Source organism: Lacerta agilis, chromosome 12, assembly GCF_009819535.1.
Source record: "Lacerta agilis isolate rLacAgi1 chromosome 12, rLacAgi1.pri, whole genome shotgun sequence".
Classification (NCBI taxonomy): Eukaryota; Metazoa; Chordata; class Lepidosauria; order Squamata; family Lacertidae; genus Lacerta; species Lacerta agilis.
This window is the reverse complement of record NC_046323.1, coordinates 9,245,627-9,266,349: the sequence shown is the minus strand read 5'-3', so window position 1 is coordinate 9,266,349 and position 20,723 is coordinate 9,245,627. Positions and strand designations below refer to the sequence as shown.

At 40.3% G+C, this 20,723-nt stretch overlaps 1 protein-coding gene across 1 annotated transcript in view; it reads right to left on the bottom strand.

The window, feature by feature from the left end:
• Window positions 1-20,723, bottom strand: part of CLASP2 (cytoplasmic linker associated protein 2) — a 121,522-nt gene that overhangs the window by 18,901 nt on the left and 81,898 nt on the right. Inside the window, 8 exon segments of the mRNA XM_033164958.1 lie at window positions 5,406-5,408; window positions 8,178-8,241; window positions 9,088-9,332; window positions 10,045-10,068; window positions 11,385-11,491; window positions 12,477-12,539; window positions 15,195-15,302; window positions 16,802-16,972. Of these exon segments, the coding sequence (XP_033020849.1) occupies window positions 5,406-5,408; window positions 8,178-8,241; window positions 9,088-9,332; window positions 10,045-10,068; window positions 11,385-11,491; window positions 12,477-12,539; window positions 15,195-15,302; window positions 16,802-16,972 (785 nt within the window).

The window sequence follows — 20,723 nt, the reverse complement described above, 5'->3', positions numbered from 1 at the left end:
TGACAAGTCCTCAAAGTTCAGTGAAACACAGGACTCACAACTAATTTCCACAAAGATTCAGTGGTGAAGCGTGAAAAGAGTGCAAGTTTCTTCTCTTATAAAGATGTACTTTAGCAAGTATGATCAAATGTAATTTGCGTTGCTTATAAAAGTCTTTGTTAAAATAGTTTGTTGAAACTGCACAATTCACAATCTGATGGAATCTTCCAAGGCTCAAACTTCTTGATTCTCTGCAGGTACAATATAAGTTTTAAGTGTAATCGGCAGGCTACACCTTCTGTTCAGAAAACTAATTTAACAGTCAAACAGGACAGCCTGACGCACAACACATTAAAGGAACACACTACAAGATTGTCTACTTTAACAAACAAAAAAATTGAAATATATGACACTATGGGGTAGACAAAACAGTTTGGGCAAAGGATCTGCCAAGACATTTCATCCAGTCCGTGCTTCCACTGTGCATTCATTCACCAGTGGGGAAAAATATAGGTCACAAGTATGTATTTCCTATCTCTGTTCAAAACAGTCCCCACAAAAACTGTTCACTAGATCTTCTTATCTATGGTCCTCCAGAAGTTGTCAGACTACAACTACTATTATCCCTGATCACTGGGCATGCTGGCTGATGGGAACTGTAGCCCAACAGCCATAGATTCCCCAAACCTGATCTACAGGATTCAAGCACAAGCTAAAGTTTAAAATATTGAAACTTTAACAAGGGACATATTGTGAGTACGCCTTCTTCATCAATCCCTCCAGTTATAGGACTAGTTTGGACATGACTCTAAACTGTGGTTTAGACTTAAAAGCTACGGCAAACTATCTGGCTCTTTCTTTCCCCCCTTTCTTTCATGCACAAGGAAGAGAAGATTGGAAACTATGGATTTTGATTTTAAACCAACCAGAGTCCTCTCTTGTGTCTGAACTCTGGCAAGTTCTGACTGTAGTTTGTTCAAACCAGTTAAAAAAAAAAATAGCAGTAGGCAGAGAGTAGGAGCAAAGTTCTCTGAATGGAGAGATGTGGAAAATGGGGAGTCACTCAAGGATCAGGACTGGGAACTGGTGCTTTATAACTTGTTCATAAATGATCTAAAGTTATGGGTAAGCAGTGAAGTAGCCAAATTTGCTCACTATACCAAACAGTTTCAGGTCATTACCACAAAAAGATTGTGAAAAGCCCCCAAAGGACCTTTCCAAACTGAGTGAATGGGTGGTAACATGGTAAATGCACCAGTTAAGTGCAAATTAATACATGTCAAAGGCAAAAAACGTAATTTTGCATATACACTCATGGAATGTTAACTGGGTCTGAAAACTCATGGGGTGAATGACCAGGAACAAGACCTTGGGGTTGTAGTGGTGCTTGATTAAGGCGCTGATCCAGTGTGTGGCAGCTGTGATTGGACAATTTCATGGAGGTTAAGGCTATAAATGGCTACTAGCTATGGTTGCTATGCTCTGCCTCCATGACTGGAGGCAGCAATGCTTCTGAATACCAGTTTCTGAAAGCCCCCCCCCGGGGGGGAGTGCTCTCGTGCTCGGGTCCCGCTTGCAGGTTTCCCACAGGCTCACCTGGGTAGCCACTGAGAAAACAGGATGCTGGACTAAATGGGCCACTGGCATGATTCAGCACGGTCTTCATACGTACCTAAAATCTTAAACTCTGGTTTGATCCTGGCTTATCTGAACTAGCCAGAGTTTAAACTAAAATAGTCAAAAGTAAAACTGAGGCCTCTGGTTAGTTTAAAAAGTGGGTGCTTCCTATTTTTTCCCCTGGTGTGCACCACTGGCTCAATATAGCTCAGGACACTGGATCGAGAGCCCTACATCTGTGACAAGCAGCAGAAGTACAAGCAACTACTATGTGTTGGTGTTCTATTTAAATAGGTCCAAATAAAGCAGCTTAGTTTCCTAGTATCTTCTGCTCCTTGAAAAAATACAATAAAAATAGCACTAATATAAGACACCAGATTGGATCCAGACTCACTTAAGTTGGCATACGTTCTCACTTGAATTAATGGGAATCAACTCAACTATATTTAACTTTCCACGCTGATTTTAAATGGGATCTAAGATCAAATAAGTTTGGGTCCAACTCATTGTTTCAGATGATATGGTTACCATGATGCACATTTAAAGGTGATGCAGCTGCTTTAGCAGTAACCAACAAGCAACTATTGCACTTCAGACAGTGACTGAGTTGAACCATGTTGAAAGCGATCCAGTTGGTTGCAATGGTTGCCAACCGTAATCTCTTGACATATGAGCAACTCGGTTACATTTAGTGCGCACAACCTAGCAAGGCCTCAAACTACCTTGCAACATTTCCCCTTCACACGGTACACAGGGAGTGCAGCTGCACTGGAGTACAGAAGGAATTCAGTGTTCATCGTTAATTGCCTTATTTGCAAATAATGGTAACCAAACTATGGCTTACCAGGACCATGAAGTGGAGAGAAGCTTGCAGCTGCTTTGCTCCTTTTTGGTTTATTACATTCCCACACCAAGTTAAGCCAAGTTAGTCTGAACCTGGGTTTGTGGTTTAAACTCTCTCCTTGCCAACCAACACCTGTAGCTTAACCTTCAGTCTTGATTCAAACAGCACAGTAAGGCAAGCCTTGGTTTGATTTAGCAAGGAAATATAAAAAGAGAGTATCAATACAGCCCCAGTAAGCCATAGTTTGGCTTACCATGATTATTATATATATATATATATATATATATATATATATATATATATATATATATATATATATATATATATATATATATATATATATATATATATATATATATATTTAAAAGTACAGGCATCCAATATGAGAGCCATATGGTGACCATGTGAATACAGACAGTGTGAATACTCTGACTTTATCGCTGCTTTTGCAAAATACTGCATCCTGAAAATATTTCCTGAAAATTGTGTGTGAAGCTGAAACTGAACAGTAGAGATAAAAACCCTGCTGTATCGTTTGCAATAACAGATCTTAGATGATGTAAAACTCAAGATGCGCCAACCACCACAACACACAGTAGAAGTACAAAACCAAAAAGGTCTGTTAATTAGTATACAGAAGCACATCCAAAAATATTTCAGCATAATTTGCATAACTGCAAGGATTTTGTAAAGCGCAAAAGCTGGACTCGGCACACATTCTTTATAAGAGTAAAGTAGAGGTGGGGGGGAAAGGTTATTATCAATCATGCAATAAGGTTAGGGCTCCAACAAATATTGAACCAACTTACTCTCTATAGAGAGTTCCAACACAGGGGACAGCATGCAAAAAGAAAAGAAAAAAAGGAGGGAGGGAGGGAGGGAGGGAAGATAAAACACACAAATTAGTTGCCATCTGCATAGTTCCTGTATGAGGAAAATGTGATACATGGGTTTTAATATGATTAAGTAAACAGCTTTGCTCTGCATTTTCCAATTCTTGCAAAAGCACATAGGTCTCTCTTCTCTGCCCGTTTCACTCTTTTAAAACCAAAACATCTGAATAAAAATACAGTTTTTTGAAAGCAATTATTTAACATTTGGGTATGGATGGATTCAAGCATTGCAATTTTAACATACATATTTGAGATGTATTATATTACTCACTAAAACCATAATGTTTGAAGTGCATACACATCTATTTTTTTTAACCTCAGGCACCCTGCAGAAACTTTTGCCAATGAACTAAGGCCACTCATGGCTCCCTGAAGCATGTTTCAGCATTGCATGCCAGATTAAAGACTCCATGCATATGCTGCAAATGATACCATTTTAGTGGGTACTCAATGAAAGTTTATTGTGTTCCTATGAAAATTTCACATTGTGAGGCATCCTTAATGGTACCCTAAAACAACACAACACAATGGATGGTCAAGTTAAGTCAAGGATCCATGAGAAAGGATCTCCAATTTACATGTCCGCAATTCCTCAGTGTTTGCCATGAAAAGCTTCAATTAAACTACAGTTTAAAGCACATATTCAAAAGTCTGAGAAAGCAGTAGACAGAGCAATACGCAAAAAGAAAATTAACACTTAAGGTATCGTATTTCTATGATGATGTCAATTATATGCAAGATATACTTTGTGTTCTGATATAACCACTTTCTGCAGTGTTCACTAAGAATTCTGAGCACTTTAAGAGAAACCATGAACATCATTTGAAAATGTATTGATTCTAAGGTCTATAAGATAAGCCTCTCCTGTGGTTGGTCAGGGACAGATAATTCCTTCATCGGTGACTCTAAGCTCTAAGTATTTGTGTACATATTTGCATTGTTATAAATACCTACACATCTATATTTACACACATACTCATCCCAATCTATCTACACACACACACCATTCAACAAGTTTTATCACTGATCTTAAATTTTAAGACATTTGTTAATCCTACATTTGAAGAGAGTAATTCAAAAAACCCTAAAAGCTCCATTTGAATGTACAATACTCAAAAGCTATATTCTGTCTGCCCCCCCTTTTGTTCGTGTAAGGTGAGTCAATTTTGCCATTAAATCAAAAATCCCAGAATTTATGAATCCATTCATTTGTTGTTGGCATCATTTGTGTTCACCTACTGACAACTAAGGACCCAGGTGGCGCTGTGGGTTAAACCACTGAGCCTAGGGCTTGCTGATCAGAAGGTCGGCAGTTCGAATCCCTGCCACGGGGTGAGCTCCCGTTGCTCGGTCCCAGCTCCTGCCCACCTAGCAGTTCGAAAGCATGTCAAAGTGCAAGTAGATAAATAGGGACCGCTCCAGCGGGAAGGTAAACGGTGTTTCCGTGCGCTGCCCTGGTTCGCCAGAAGCAGCTTTGTCATGCTGGCCACATGACCCGGAAGCTGTCTACGGACAAACGCCGGCTCCCTCGGCCTATAGAGCGAGATGAGCGCCGCAACCCCAGAGTCGGACACGACTGGACCTGATGGTCAGGGGTCCCTTTACCTTTTTACTGACAACTAATAATCCTGCTGCCAGCGACATATATGAAATAAGTTACTTATGTTAATTCATTAAGGAACCCATCTATATCGTTTAATAAAAATAAAAACCAGATCTATAATTATGTGACTTTCCCCCTCCTCCTGTGCCCCCCCTCCAAAATCCACTTTGGAGGTTCTGGAGAATCTCCAAGAATAGGGTGTGTACGAAAGAAAGAGGGCAAAATGCTTGTGCTAATGGAACAATTTCCATAATGCTAAGCTGCATTCCACCTTAAAACTTTTTTTTTTAATTGCCATTCCCACCACATATAATAATTTCCATTCTGATTTGTCATTTCCAGCAATCACTTTCTTATTTCTTATCGTTGGTGTTATATGCCAGCATGTCACTATCTTATATAACAATTATCTCTTAAATACTTAAGAGAACCTATATGATTCCCCCCCTCCTTACAGGTTTTCCCATACTCTCTGACCCGTGTTTTGCACTCATTTGATTATGAATTCTTCCACCTGTCCAGGTTTAGTATTATATTTAAGCAGCAGCTTATATATCCTTGATAGCAAGTTATCTTTGCAACGCATTAGTATTCCCCCCCCCCTCAAAAAAAATCTGATAGATCTTTTACCTACTGTTTTAATTCTCAGGTAATTATTCACTGAGAACCTTATTGTAAAGTAGTCATACTACACCACAGGAGATTTTCCTGATTTAAACTTTATTTTTAAGTACTCCATTCCAACCCCATAATTTGTTAAATCCACATATCTAAAAAGTTCATAATCCTCCAGAATGTCAAACCACCATTTTTCCTTATCTCTGTACCATCTAATACTCAAGGTTGGATGTTGGTGGCACAATTGGAGCAACTGCACCAGAGCCAATGCCTGCAAGTGGGCAGAGAATCTGAGGTTCCTTTAAAAAAAAAAAAAGAAGAAGAAGAAGAAGAAGAAGAAGAAGAAGAAGAAGAAGAAGAAGAAGAAGAAGAAGAAGAAGAAAGAAGAAGAAGAAGAAGAAGTCTCCAGTTCTCCTAGAAAGTAAGTTGTGAAACAAAATGTGCAGGTTCCCTTTACAAGTGATTTCTGTGAGATGATCCAGCCTAGCTGCTCCCACCTTTCAGTGTTTTTAGCCAATGGGTGATGTCAGAACTGTGATTGAGAAGAGAGCTATTTAGGCACCAGGCCACAGACATCCCAGAGGTCGTAAAGAAATGCTGTTTTCCCCTCTCCTTCTTTTAACAATTAGAATCTCCATAGTTTGCTTGTTTCCCCGCCCCCTCTAGTTACCAGGATTCATCTTTCCTGTGGTGGGTTCATTTGAGATTGGGTACTCCCTGCGAGTTTCACTTTTTTATGCATACAGGGTCTTGTTGCTATTGTAGCAGAACACTAGAAAGTGGGAGCAGGTTTTATTAGGAATCAGGAAAAATACTAGGCTTCTCCTTACTATTTTACCTGTAAAAGTAAAACAGTCAAAAGAAAAACAATGAAAACAAAAGGGGGCCCCTCCAGGGAATATGTTTCATAAAGTGCGGAAGCAACCAGAAAATTTTGGAACATTCTAACATTTCAGTTCTAAAGCCTTCTCGTAGAAGCATAGAGGACAGCTGCTGCTTGTTAGGTTGTGTGTTATCTGCTGAACCCCAAGGTCAAAGCTTTGGAGACACACCTACTCCCTACTAGGGAGTTTAATTTCACTCTTCTTTCTGTTTTATCATGAAATGTAGATTTATCTGCTTTCGTTTTTAACACTTTTACTGTGTGGTGTATTCTTGTTGCTGCAACTAGATTTTGCTTTAAAATCAGCTACAATTTGTACCTTGCTGGGGAGCTAGCAAAGGACTGTGTGCTTTATACCTTAGTAAATCTTTTACTGGAGACTTTTACTGTCTTTGTGAGAGTTATTGGAATCCACACATCTGCCAAGCTTTTGCTAATTAACCAGAAGACGGTGTGTGTGTGTGTGTGTGTGTGGTCTTGACCACCATTGTTTATGCTTTGGTGCCCTAGCAATGTGCTGAATTCCATTTAATTCAACATAGCCACTCCTACATACATTCAATTGAAAGCAGATACTGGTATTCCTGTGGGTTTTTATTTTGTAATATCAAGGAAAGATTTAGCATGGTGATCACAGTGTAAAAATCAATGTATGCTGGCATGGTATTACAACACAACTTACTTGAGCTGGGTGAGGGGACATGGAATTGAGGATGGTGAAAACACAGATAATGGAATGGGTGGAATTAAAGTGTGGATGTAATAATACAGGAGCGTTGGGGAATGAATACAGAACTGATGAAGCAGGGTGATGTCTGTGTACGATCCAGTATGAATTCTCTTCAAACACACTATTAATGTTTTAATGTTGCTGCATACAAAAACAGCAGTCTGAATGGGCCCCAGATCACACCGCTTTCCACAGTTCCCCAACCCACAGTGGCTACAGGCTAGGATAACTTTTCTCAGGAATCAGTCTCCTGTGCACAGTAACGTGAGAGTAAGCTCAGCTAAACACAGGCGGGACTTATCTTAGCTGTACTAATCTGCAGAGAGGAGGCAGAAAACCCTTTATAGTAAGGAAGTGAGCAAAGACAATGAGTTAAGTGAGTTCAAAATGTGAAACTCAAGTGCTCAGAGTATTATTTTTAAATTATTTTTTAGTCCACAAAAGCTTATGCCATAAGAAATTTGCTGGCCTTAAAAAAAAATCACATGACTGATTTTTGTGCTACACTGTTTCGTGTTATTTCAAGAATTTGAATAGCCATGAGCAACCAGGATGCAGTTGCAGAAGTTGGCTATTAGCATGGTTTGGACAAAATGTTCTTAAGCATAGTGTGAAGATGTAGGCTACTTATTTAAACCCTTTCTGAATTTTTAAAGGGGTAATGAACACATGAAGGGTTCCTGACTACTTGGAGAAGACCTTTCTAAAAATACAGAGCTGTTTCCATGGGGATAATTTTAGACAGTGCAATGAATGTTCTAGACCTGAAAAACAGTTCTGTGTAGATATTTCTCCTTTAGCAACAAACACTGGTTCAGTAGAACGTAATATCTGATTCTATCTTGTGCCTCTTGTACCATTAAAGGATTGGGCCACTGTTAATTAAAATAATATGAGCACACTTGGAAGTGCTTTCTGTCCACCAAGTATTTAAGTCTAAATCTATGGCAGTATTCTTCTAAAAACCCTGCAGATGTTCATAATCGCTATGGAGCAAAACAAATACATACCTTGCTATGAGGATCAGCAAACATCCTTGTGAAGATTTCGCACAACCTTTTTAATTCAACGCGACTGCCAAAATGACATAAGGCTAATTAGTAAATGGCAGGGTAATGTTATGAGCAACTTTAGAACAACTATAAAAATGAGTCGGTGAAATATTTTACATTTATTAACATGTTTGGCAATGTAAACGTGCTTATACTATGTTTTACACTCAGAACTATAGCACAGAATCAGAAAGTCTACGTAAGGGTCAACAACTGCCTAGGGGGTGAAATTGTCTACTGTTGCTTACTTGCAAATCTCCATAATCCTTGAGAACCTGTGTGTGTGTGTGTGTGTGTGTGTGTGGAGCCAGGAGGAAGGGAGGTTCGCCTCAGGGGAATTTATACTTGGAGGGGGGTAGGAAAGGGAGTACATGAGTCAGTTATTTATTGTTTGTAAACCGCTTGGAGATTCATTTGAATTAAAAGCGGCACAGAAATACAATAAATCAAAATCAAAATCAGTGGCCCAATACTTGCTCTTAATCACCATTAGAGTATCATTGTTATGGCATGTATAGGGTCAAGATTCTAAAGTGCTATATGGCTCTATTATTATCCAGAGCCATTTTTATGCTGTACTTGTGAAGGAATGTGCTCAACAAAAGCTAAATGTGATGAGATCTATTCCTTACAGAGACTTTTCAATCATCTTTGAAGGAAATATCAAGCGTCCCAAAGCACTTCAAGAAATTGATGCCAGTTGCTTTCGTTTTGTTTTGCAGTAACAACGGACGTCGCCTACCAAGTTATGAACTAGGAAGCCAGTTGATGACTTTCTTTTCCCTGCTGTACAATTCATTAGCCGGAGAATAAATATCTGCAGAGCTTTCTCAACTACCAAATCTCTTACCTAAAATGGTTCTCCTACCTTAAAGTTCGCTGGTTTTTTAACAAATTTTGTAGCCCCAGAAGACCTTCTTTTCTTTCTGACCAGTTGGAGCTTGCACAGCGATTGAGGACTTCGGCCACATCCTCTGTCTGCCGCATATACGTAGGGATGGTGCCATTCCGAGAGCTGTACGATCTTTCTGAGCAGGCACTGGATGCGTCGCTATTGGCATCATCATCGGAGTACATTCCATAGGATTCGTATCTCCTTCGCACCGGCTTTTTCTATCACACAGAGAGCATCATTTGAAGAACCATAACCAATTCGTGAGACCGTCTGGTTATTTGAAAGGGAGACCTCTTCTAACCATGGTCATTTAATTTATTTATATAAAAACGGGCAACTTTCATCTCAAAACGTGTAACTGAAAACTGCTTGCAGAATATAAAACCACACAGCAATCACATTGAAAAGCACAGTTATCAGACTAAAAGCAACAAAAAAGCAAGAGCAAGAGCCAAAACTATCAATAAATTGAACAGAACCAAAAGTGTGTTCAAAGAAAGAAATTGCAGCTGTTGTAGTACAGATACTGAAACTGCTAAATGATGTTCCAAATCTTGCTGTGCTTACTAGGTGGGGAGGGGGAAGTAAAGTTCAAAGAAGCCTGTAACATTAATCTCTTAACACAACTGGTACTTTGTATAAAGCAATAACCTTTCCCAGCAAGGGCACTAAGGTCATAAAGGCAAAATGTGCACTAAGGAGCAAGTCCAACTATATTAGACTTTAAAAAAATATTTGGAATACATGGAAGCTTCCTTCATTATGAAGTCACACTGTAGAACAAAAGGACAACAACATTTGAAACTATAATCATTTGGAAACGTGCAGCTCCTTAAAACAATTGTGAACCTGGGACACAAGTGAAGCAGACATTATGTATTTATTTAAAAACACTGAGCATTTTTAACAGGGAAACAAATATTGTTATACCTTAGTCCGTATGTCTCCTAAGAGCTGAGCGCAATGCATTACAGAAGAAACAGAAAAGTTATGAGCACATCTGACAGCGGTTAAATAGTGTAAGCACAGATGTCATTACCTCTAGTTAAAAATGAGGTCTGGGTTTAGCCTCAGGAACAAAAGAAAGGATAATAGTTTTAGCTAGATACACAATTGTGGACCCAAGCACCTTTTTTCAAGGAGATGTAATCAGGCGCCCCCACAACAGGCTCCTTTATTGAGGACGGAGCTGCGAGGTGGGAAGCCATGCCTGGGCTGGGCCATTGGGGCTGGGGCGATGGCTCCATCTCCTTCTGGCTGGCGATGGGACGTCTGTGTGCACCCCACCCCTGGGCCAGCCAAGACGGAGGGGGAGGACACAGCCGCCACCCACCAAGGAGGGAGGAAGAGAGCATGACCCAGGGGTGCTGCTCCTTTCCTCCGCTGGGCTCCAGCGCGTGAGGGAGCCCACGGAGGCCCAACACTGCCAGCCAGCCGCAGCTCCACTCCTGGGTCAGGCCCCCTTCAAATCAGTCTGATCGGACTGATTTGGAGCAGCAGCATCGGTGGCGAGGGCTGGGCCAGTGCAGCCGCCGTGGGCTCCCTTCCTGTTTCGCCCCTGGGCAGCGGTAGCACATGGTCCACCGCTGGAACCATGAACACCATCTTGAGCTCCTTGGAGGGAAGGTGGGATATAGATTTAATTAATAACTAAACAGGAAAAAAACGTAGACCAGTCTCTGCCTCCAAGGAGCTTACAATGTAAACCGGACGGCAGGGAAAACAACAGTGAATGACAAATGTACGTAAATGCAGTTACACGTACTATGGTAATAAAGATTAAGTTGTTAAGAAAGGCTTTGAGGGGAAGGTAGATGAGTATGAAGGAACAGAGACATAATGGCACGTATGGTCAAAAACGGAGCTCCATGTACTTTAGCAGAACCAATAATCAAATTTGACAGTAATACATACACCTGCCAACCTAGCAGTTCGAAAGCAAGTAGATAAATAGGTACCGCTCTGGTGGGAAGCTAAATGGCGTTTCCGTGCGCTGCTCTGGTTTGCCAGAAGCGGCTTGGTCATGCTGGCCACATGACCCGGAAGCTGTCTGCGGACAAACGCTGGCTCCCTCGGCCTATAGAGCGAGATGAGCACTGCAACCCCAGAGTCGTCCGCAACTGGACCTAATGGTCAGGGGTACCTTTACCTTTACTTTTTACATACTACAAAAGTAGTATGTAAAAAGTAGTTTACTTTGTCACCCCCTCAAAAACAAACAAACAAACAAACAAACAAACAAACAGGTGTGTAATAGACAAGATGCTCACCAAAGCATCTGCTACTGCTTCTTCCACATCGGAGCCTGTGTTCAAGACACGCATGGCACTAACTGATGAGGATAACCGACTTGACTGACTTATTCCAAAACCTGTGCCTGTCATAATAAGACAAAAGAAAACGTTAATCAGAATCATCCTGGGAAGGTCAATGCAATATAAACTAAAATTTAAAGCCACTATTTAAAAAGGTTTTGTGCCTTCAAATATTTGGAAGCGGTGAAGCCTCAAAAAGGTTCATCTCATTTGTTCTGAATCTGGCTGCTTGCCTTCTTGCCTTCAACTCAACAAAAGGAACACTTACTTGATTTATGAAGGGAAATGAATATATGCAGAGCCTACCATCAACACCAGCTCTTGCCATAGAAACCTGGTACACTCTCAGAAACCTCATGAACCAGATGGCTCAGGAAAGATACTGGCCATAATCTAGAAAATTCTACATACACACTGCAGAGAAACAAGTGCAGCTGGAGTTCTCTTTCAAGTTTGTTAAAGTAGCTCCCTTTGCTAAAGACAAGCAATGGCTTGGTTTAAAAAGTAACATACAGTTTGCAGTGACATGTTCATGTTGGATTGTGGCCTTAATATCCTAATGAAATTAATGTAAATTTAAAGGCAGTTATTTAACTGTTCCTCATGTGGCAGAAAGAACAAAAACATACTGTGTATACATAATTATGCAGGAGCTGAAGCAACAGCGACAATTTTCTTTTCTTCTACTAAAATGTGTTTGTCACTCTGGTGTTTTTTAAAACTATGAAGCAAATTGAGGGAAACCACAATCAACACAGCCTACAGCATTACATATCATAAAGCTACATGCATTAATAAAGCTTTAGAAATATAAGAATGGAAAGGAAAAGAAGGAAAAACCAATAAAATTCACCTGAAACTAAAGAAAAACTGCTGTGTGTGCGAGGAAAGGAAAACATTTTGCACTTTTATCTACTTTGAGTATTTGAAATAATGTACAGAAATTAATACTGAAAATGATAAAAACAGACTGCATGAAAAATCAAATGGGGTAAAAATAATCCAGGATGATGGCACAGATGATAGCAAAGTGTACTCATCCTTCACCTGTAGCCCCATAAACATCTGGAGAGTAGAGGGCACCAGTGGATCTGGAGTGATGCCTGGAAGCTGCAATAACAGGATCATATGAACCCTATCTATTACTATAAAAGTAAAGTATAGGACAATTGTACAGAGAGCAATGGAGCAAGGTCTGGACAAAGCCAGGCAGCACTGCTTCATGACAAGAACTAAGAACAGATTCACATCAACACTGAGTACAGAGTACAATAATCCTGTGATTATTGGCTCCCTGCCCACAGATAGCTTGCATGCAGCTTCTACTACCCTAATCTTCAGAACTGTGCTACTGCAAACATTCAACATTTATGTTTGTGGTAGGTGTAAAAATCTTGCACATCTCAAGAGTTGCATTTAACTGGCTGGTCATAGGTTGGTAGCTGACGTGCACATAATTTTCAGTATTGTAAAACACGCCCTATGAACTACTTAATGGTCGTGAGACCAAGTTACATTTTCTGGAGAGGAGAGAGAAATAATTTGCCTTACATGAAAACGTAATAATTACAAGACTGAATCTAAAGGCGCCTTTCGTATTTTTTTTGAAAAATCTGAAGCCATCTGTCGAATGACAGAGCACACAAAAATCAGGAAATGACCAAAAAAAATTCAGCTAAGCAACCTATCTTTTTTGAGGTTCACAAAGTTGTCAACCCTGAAACGTCATTTGGCACAAAACTTGATAGTTAATTCTCTTCCTATATTAAGAATACCAGTAGTTTAATTTTTTTAAAAAAATCCCCCTTAGTCCATCTGTGTATCTAAGAATCATTAAAAGGACAGAAACCTTGAAGTTCTGATTCTGCTGGTGAACATTGAAATTAAAATGTGTGAATTCATTTTTACAAGTTAACATAATTAACATTTTACTTGATTCATTACGTAAATCACATACAGCATGCAACTCCCCCCTTCACATTTTAGACATAACTTAGTAAAAGGAGTGTAGCAAAAGCGTAGGGAACAAATGTGTTCTTTGTGTTAACATTTATTGTGTTAAAGCTAATAGTATACATATATAAGTCCAGGTTACTTTATATTTCCTCATCAAAAATGTGTAAAGTAGCATAGCTACCAATGGGAACTTCTTGCCCATTGATGGGGGGAAAGACTGAAGGACTGGTTGCCTAAACTTAAAACAAATGGACCACTGGATGATAACTAAAGCAAGCTTATACAGAAGAGTGATTTCCAGGGTTTTGAGTTAAGCAGTGGCATTGCAGTGCTAAATTTTACAGAAACAGGAAAAACGTGGCTCAAAAAAACACTAAGTTATTTTAAACGTTTCATCAACTTTTTTTTCTAGAAAGGGAACATATAAAAATAAGAAAAAAGCAGTTAAAGCCATTGAAGGTAGTTTTTAAAAAGTCTGATCAATGCTCAACAAGGTAAGTTAAATCAATTTTCCTGGATTAAAATGTTTTTAGCTTAAAGCAGTGTCAAACCACAAAGTGGCTGGCCTAGTATTAGGCTTTGAATCAGCCCTTGTGGTTTGTTTCACTCTAAACAAACCATGGTTGTGCTTTGTTCAGAGCAGGGATAAGCCAGCTCCAACTCCATCATACATGACCATTACTTATGATGGCTGGGGTTTATTGGAGATCTGTAGGGCACCACAGCGGCTACTCCTGGTTTAGAGAAAAACAAACAACGGGCACGTGTTTGGACATACTGCAAAGTGAACCGCTCTGTGGTTGTTTACCTGCTGGAGGAAAGGAGGAGCACAGTGGGAATATTTGAGCTGCATGTTCTAGTAAGTAGGTCATGCGGAGACTAATTTGCTTAGCTATAGTTTAATGGCTTTGTGTTTCATCCGAACGCAGCCACTAAATGTCAGATAAGCAACTTAGAATACTATGTCCATAAAAAAGACTTCTAGAAGTTATATTGTAGCTATGAAATGCAGAAAGGTTTCCAGTGCCAATATCGTGTTCCCAGGCCAGGCACTAAAGTAAGGTTTTGGAAAAAAAAAACCTAATCTATAACTTGTTTCTTGACTGTGCTGTGAATCTGCTGGTTTTGCAGGGTAAAAAACCTCGTCCTCTGAAACTGCATTGCCACTACTACACTATAAAATTATTAAATGCATTATGATTTTCATACTAAAGATCAAGAACAGGGAAAAATCAAAAACAATCTAGTATGGTAAGAAGGAACGGCTGATAAGCATGTGCAACACAGAAACAAAGGGCAAATCTTGATTTTCAGAATATCAATTTTACAATCATTTGCGCCAGGGGACAATCCAGAAGTGTGCGCCTATAATCAGAGATACTATAGCGGTGTTTCTCCCAAACAGGTATCAACCCCGAAGAACTCCCAAACTGCTCCTTGAACATGAGTTTTCAAAAGATGTTTGGGTTTTAGTGCAAGAGCTGATGATAAAGTTACCGGGGGGAGGGGGAATAGTATGTGTAACACTGAAAATTATTTCTCGTTTACAAGAGAAACTGGGAGGTAACTGCATTGAAGGAATGGCTAACTGGCATGTTTGGAAGAACCTTGGGGGTTGCTAGGCATACACTTCTGGATTGCATTGTCACTCTAGAATTACAGAGGGCATTTTTAGCCTCTTCAAATGGGCAAAGTCTTCAGCCAGACTAAATAGGCTGTCTTGTTAAATGCCATCTCTTTATTTAGCTTATATTAGCAGATAATCAAGGGCAAACACAGCCATGCAGAACAAGCTCTCCAAGTACTTACCAAGGGGCGCAAAAGAGCGGACAGGGCTTGTATCCCTGCTACTTTCACGGCTGGCTTCCCGACTGCACCCCTGACTCACACTAGGCCGAGGAATACGGCTACCTCGTGCTAGTATGATTCAGGGTACAGACCAACAGCAGCACAGAAAGGGAGAAGACACAGAAAGAGTTGACATTTTAATGCAATCCCACATGTTACCTTTCACAATAAGACCCCACTTTTCTAAAGCACGAACGAAATCTAAATAAATGCATTTCTCCATACTTTGACTTACAGAAAACACAGGCACTTCAACAGAAGCGCACGTTTATTATGTGCCCATTTGGAAAATAGTTTAAAGTGCAAATGGAAGTTAGGCCCATCTAACTTCGGGGGAAATAGGGCGGAATTAATATATGCTGCATACTTGTCCATACCTGCAGATAAGGCTGAAAGTCAAGGATTTGCATTTTCATCATTTTCTGTATTTCTAAGAGGTGCTTCTCACATGATGCTTTTCATATACTCTTAGAACTGTGAAACATGCATGCAATACACCTATGCTTGCGAGAATGCTTTTCCACATACATATATTAATCGACAGGGACTGGGCACTGCTGGAAAAACCACCTAGTGTGTGAAATAAGCCTTACCCTGGGAGTTGATGACTGGATATTTAGTGTGCTTGCTCTGTTTACTGAGTATGCTTTCCCAATCTAAAGGAGAATATTAAGATGCTTACTATTCTTTACCTAATGTGTTACTAATCTCAGGATATCATAGAATCATAGAGTTGGAAGAGACCACAAGGGCCATCTAGTCCAACCCCCTGCCAAGCAGGAAACACCATCAAAGCATTCCTGACAGATGGCTGTCAAGCCTCTGTTTAAAGACCTCCAAAGAAGGAGACTCCACCACACTCCTTGGCAGCAAATTCCACTGTTGAACAGCTCTCACTGTCAGGATGTTCTTCCTAATGTTTAGGTGGAATCTTCTTTCTTGTAGTTTGAATCCATTGCTCCGTGTCCGCTTCTCTGGAGCAGCAGAAAACAACCTTTCACCCTCCTCTATATGACATCCTTTTATATATTTGAACATGGCTATCATATCACCCCTTAACCTTCTCTTCTCCAGGCTAAACATACCCAGCTCCCTAAGCCGTTCCTCATAAGGCATTGTTTCCAGGCCTTTGACCATTTTGGTTGCCCTCTTCTGGACACGTTCCAGCTTGTCAGTATCTTTCTTGAACTGTGGTGCCCAGAACTGGACACAGTATTCCAGGTGAGGTCTGACCAGAGCAGAATATAGTGGTACTATTACTTCCCTTGATCTAGACACTATACTCCTATTGATGCATCCCAGAATTGCATTGGCTTTTTTAGCTGCTGCATCACTGTTGACTCATGTCAAGTTTGTGGTCTACCAAGATTCCTAGATCCTTTTCACATGTACTGCTCTCAAGCCAGGTGTCACCCATCCTGTATTTGTGCCTTTCATATGACATGGAAGACCCAATTTACAAGCAGATATTCAGCAAACCTGGACTCAGATCACCTGAATTCAGTGACTATGTGAGAGACAGGCCACCATATAAAAGAAAGAAGCTATGACTAGCAAGCAAGCCTTACCAACTGATAGTCTTGAAGGACTCGCCTCCCTGCTACATCCTTGACTTCGCGGAATCTTGCTTCGCTTTTGTGCTGTTGCATGACTGACTAGCACTCTCTGAACCCCTGTGTTCATAGTCGAGAGTGTAGTTGTAGTCAAAACTCTTCCAGGGGAACCAGAACGGCTGCCAGCTGAAAGCAAAGCAAAGCAAACAAAACATAAGCTATACATTCCAATGCATAACTGCTTGGGAATAAAAGAAAAAAAAAACTCTAGATAAATGAAACAGCTATGGTAGAATGGAATGGTCTGAGAAGTTGTTTGGAAGAACCTGACGATAATGAACAGCATAGAATCTGGAACATGTGTGCTGTGTTAAAGCAAAGTTTATTAGTTCATGCACAAAATATGCTTTTCATATTTGTACCTCCTTAAGTACTAATTTCCAAATTTTAATAATTAAAACACATACCACTCGCATTAAACTGCCGGGGGCATATTAATGCATCATTACAAGCTAGGAACTAATTACAAGAGTCTTGATGCTCCAGAGACATAGCTGGAAGGAAACTGCTTATTTTGTGTAACATTCCCAACTTTAATTAGACTGGGGTGCCAAGGTCAGTGGGGCCAATCCTCCATTTCCAAAAGCAATTATCTATGCTAACCAATAAGCCATTCCTGAAACTTGGGAAACCAGAGAATAGCCTCTGATGCCTTGCAAAGAGATGTCATTTGGCAACCTGAAGAACTTGTGATCACCTAAAGCAGCTCTTTAAATTACACCTAAACGTCCAAGTACTAAATTTTCGTTGCCAATAGGTTTGCAAGTTAGAACTTTACGTTAAATAAACAGTTTCACATGCATTGAGTATAAAAAAAGAGACATCCTATTTCCAAATGTTTTAGGCTGCAATCCTGGCTGGGAATAGCAGGACTGAAAGGAGTACTGGGGCCACGGCTGCATCTGAAGTAGTACCAGTTGTGCTGGCTAGGGAAGGTGGGAGGGCAATAAAACTGCTGCTGTTGTTGTTTTTGCTGCACTAGCTCCAGGCTGGTGTAGCCATGTGTGTGTTTGAGTAAGTCTATCCCTGATCGATGGCCCTGTTTAGAATCCCACAGATCCTTGGCTGGTCCAGTTTCGTCCTGGGGTTGGGGGTTCTCCTGGCTATTGCTGATGTGACAGCTTCTATTTGCACTTTCAGAAGCTACTGTTGAGAGCTCTGCAGTGGTGACCCCCCCCCCCCGGTCAGCATAACTAAGTTGAGGGAAACCTCCATTGTATCCTAAGCACAAGCGTGGAAGCTTATGGCAAACTGCCCTGTAAATCATTGTACAAATTGTGTCTTTGAACATCTTGGTTTAACACAAAACAGAACCAAAATCGGCAAGTGAAGATAAAGTGACTTGTTGGTAAATAATGATATCCTAACACTTTTCAGTTTCAATGCATTTACAGCGTAACTGTGTAGCGCTGAAGGACAGCAGTCCCACCCATTTTTTAAAAAACGAGACAGGCTGGTTTTAATTTAATACGTGGATTACTTTGTAGTAGTATGATATGGCCTGGCATGGCCAATCCCTGAAGAAAAATCAAAATAACCACATACATTTAAACAATCCATTTCATTATGTACTTCATTATATAAACAGGATCAAGATGGAGGATGGAGGGGCAAGTCAACGCACCATGCAAATGCTATGTGAATCACCGTGTCCATTCAGATACAATATGCTAATGGAATGGAACAGCAATTCCCAAACCACATGCTTTGTGACACTGGTGTGCAGTGAGAAGTAAAAGCTCCTATTAGTCCACAGCAACTATCACTAGGGCAGGAATGGAGAACTTGCAGCCCTGCAAATTTTGTTGGGTTCCAATTCCCAGCATCAGCGGTTAGGAATGAGGGGAGCCTTTATTCCAGCAACATCTGAATGAAGTTCCCCAACCCTGCACTAAGGAGACTGTGTTTCTGTATGATGCCCTGTTCTGGCCTTGGCTCCTTCTTATCAGCATTAGTTGGGGGCAGGCAATCTGCTCTTACTGTATGCTGTAAGATACACTCACTCTCAACAAAGCAGTTACCTGCTCCCAAGAGATGCTTGTCACTGCTTCTATACATGGGTCACCAACCTGAGAAGTTTTCCAGGAGATATGCTCAGGACAAAGACATACAGAAAGGCAGGAGGCAGCATCCTCCAAGTCCACAGCACCAATTCACCAAATGCAATTCTTACCCTCACATTCTAAATTAAACCCTCAAGTGTCTCCAACTTAAACTCAAAAATTTAAGTGTACGTCAGCTATCAGAGGTTTGGGAAATACCGCTGTAGAATGCCTTCTTTCAGGCAGGAGTCTATTCAGCAAAAAATGTGTGTGTACCCAAACCCAACTGTGTACATTTTTTAAGCATAAAAGTCTTTGGGGGTCCCTGCATAGCATTCAGACTACTTGAAGGCCAAAATGCTATATATACTTGGAATTAAGTCCAACTAACTCAGTGAGTTTTACTTCAGATTACACAGGCACTGGAGTTCCTCCTTTTAAGAGCTGTTGCTAAATATTTTGAGAAAGTTTTAACCCTGGTATTTTAAGGTGTCCCTCCAAAAATATTAAATGAAACAAATGGATTTTTAGAAGATTAAATTATACGCTCCATGTTAAATTCTGTGGTACAAAGCATGAAATCACAGGTTTCCTGTGTTATGCATACTCATCATGAAAAATAATGAAAACTACATGTAGACTGTCATATCTGGTTATCACATTGTTTATTTCACTGAACGTGTGAGCAGCACAATATGTATGTGATTGTCACCCATTACTATCTACACATGTTTTTGTATCTTGCATTTGGTGCATTTGTAGAATTTGGAGCAATTTTCAGTGTGAAAACCAATGGTCACTGCATGCTTCTCTTTATAAAATGGTTGGAACCATTTCAGCTTGGAGCATCATATAATTTGTCCCTAAATCCTGGCTCTTGAGGCTGCTCACCTGTTCATCTGAATTCCTAAAACCTATGTGCCTTTAGATTCTTCAAGGTATTTCTTTTTGGCAGGGGTATTTTAACCTACAATATTGACTGCTTCTGCTGAATAGGATCCTGTCGTGATGGATGGACAAACAATGATGCACACACAAAATCTGAAAAGCCTTACCACCAGACTGTGGGTTAGCAGACTGTGATCCTGAACAAGTGTAAAGGCAGGAGTAGGGTAAGGGTATAAAATCCATGAATAGGGAGGGAGCAGAGCAGATTAACAATGGATGGCAAATGGAAATAAAAAGGCTTTAGTCAGTTCACATAAAAGAGGGGGGGGGAATGCAACAATAGGGTTAGCGCAAAAAGCAGTGCATTTTCATAGCCTCCATCAGGCTCAGGTGCTTATATACGAAGCAGACAAAACAGAAGCTGCGCAATTACAGTTCTTCAGCTCTCGAACAAAGAACTGCACCGTGTTCATAAATTCACCGGTAAATTTAATTGAAACACTGGATCGAGATCTTTGGATGTCTTCACTCCAAGTAAATTTTAAGTGCAAGATTTAATAGCTGAAGAAACGGTAACAAGTTCTTCAATTTGGATAATACAATGAAGGAAAAGCAAAATGGGGTGGGGTAAGAAGAGGGGAAAGATACAAAAAAATTGTATCTGGCATGCATGCAGAAGTTGTAAAGGAACAACCAAAGATGAGAGCCCGACTACAAGAATTTCAAAGCAGTATTTGTAACATCTACATGCCCCTGGCTTTACTTTTATATTTATGTCATTGTGTGTATGGAAATACTGTTGACAAATACAACCAGAGAGGGAGAGCACACCACCACACCTTAGTGCTGGCTTTCATGTAATCTTCATGAAATAGTTGAAGAATACCATGCAGACTTGGGTCAACATCATCATTACTGCTCTAGTTCTTTTCAAAGATTTCACAACA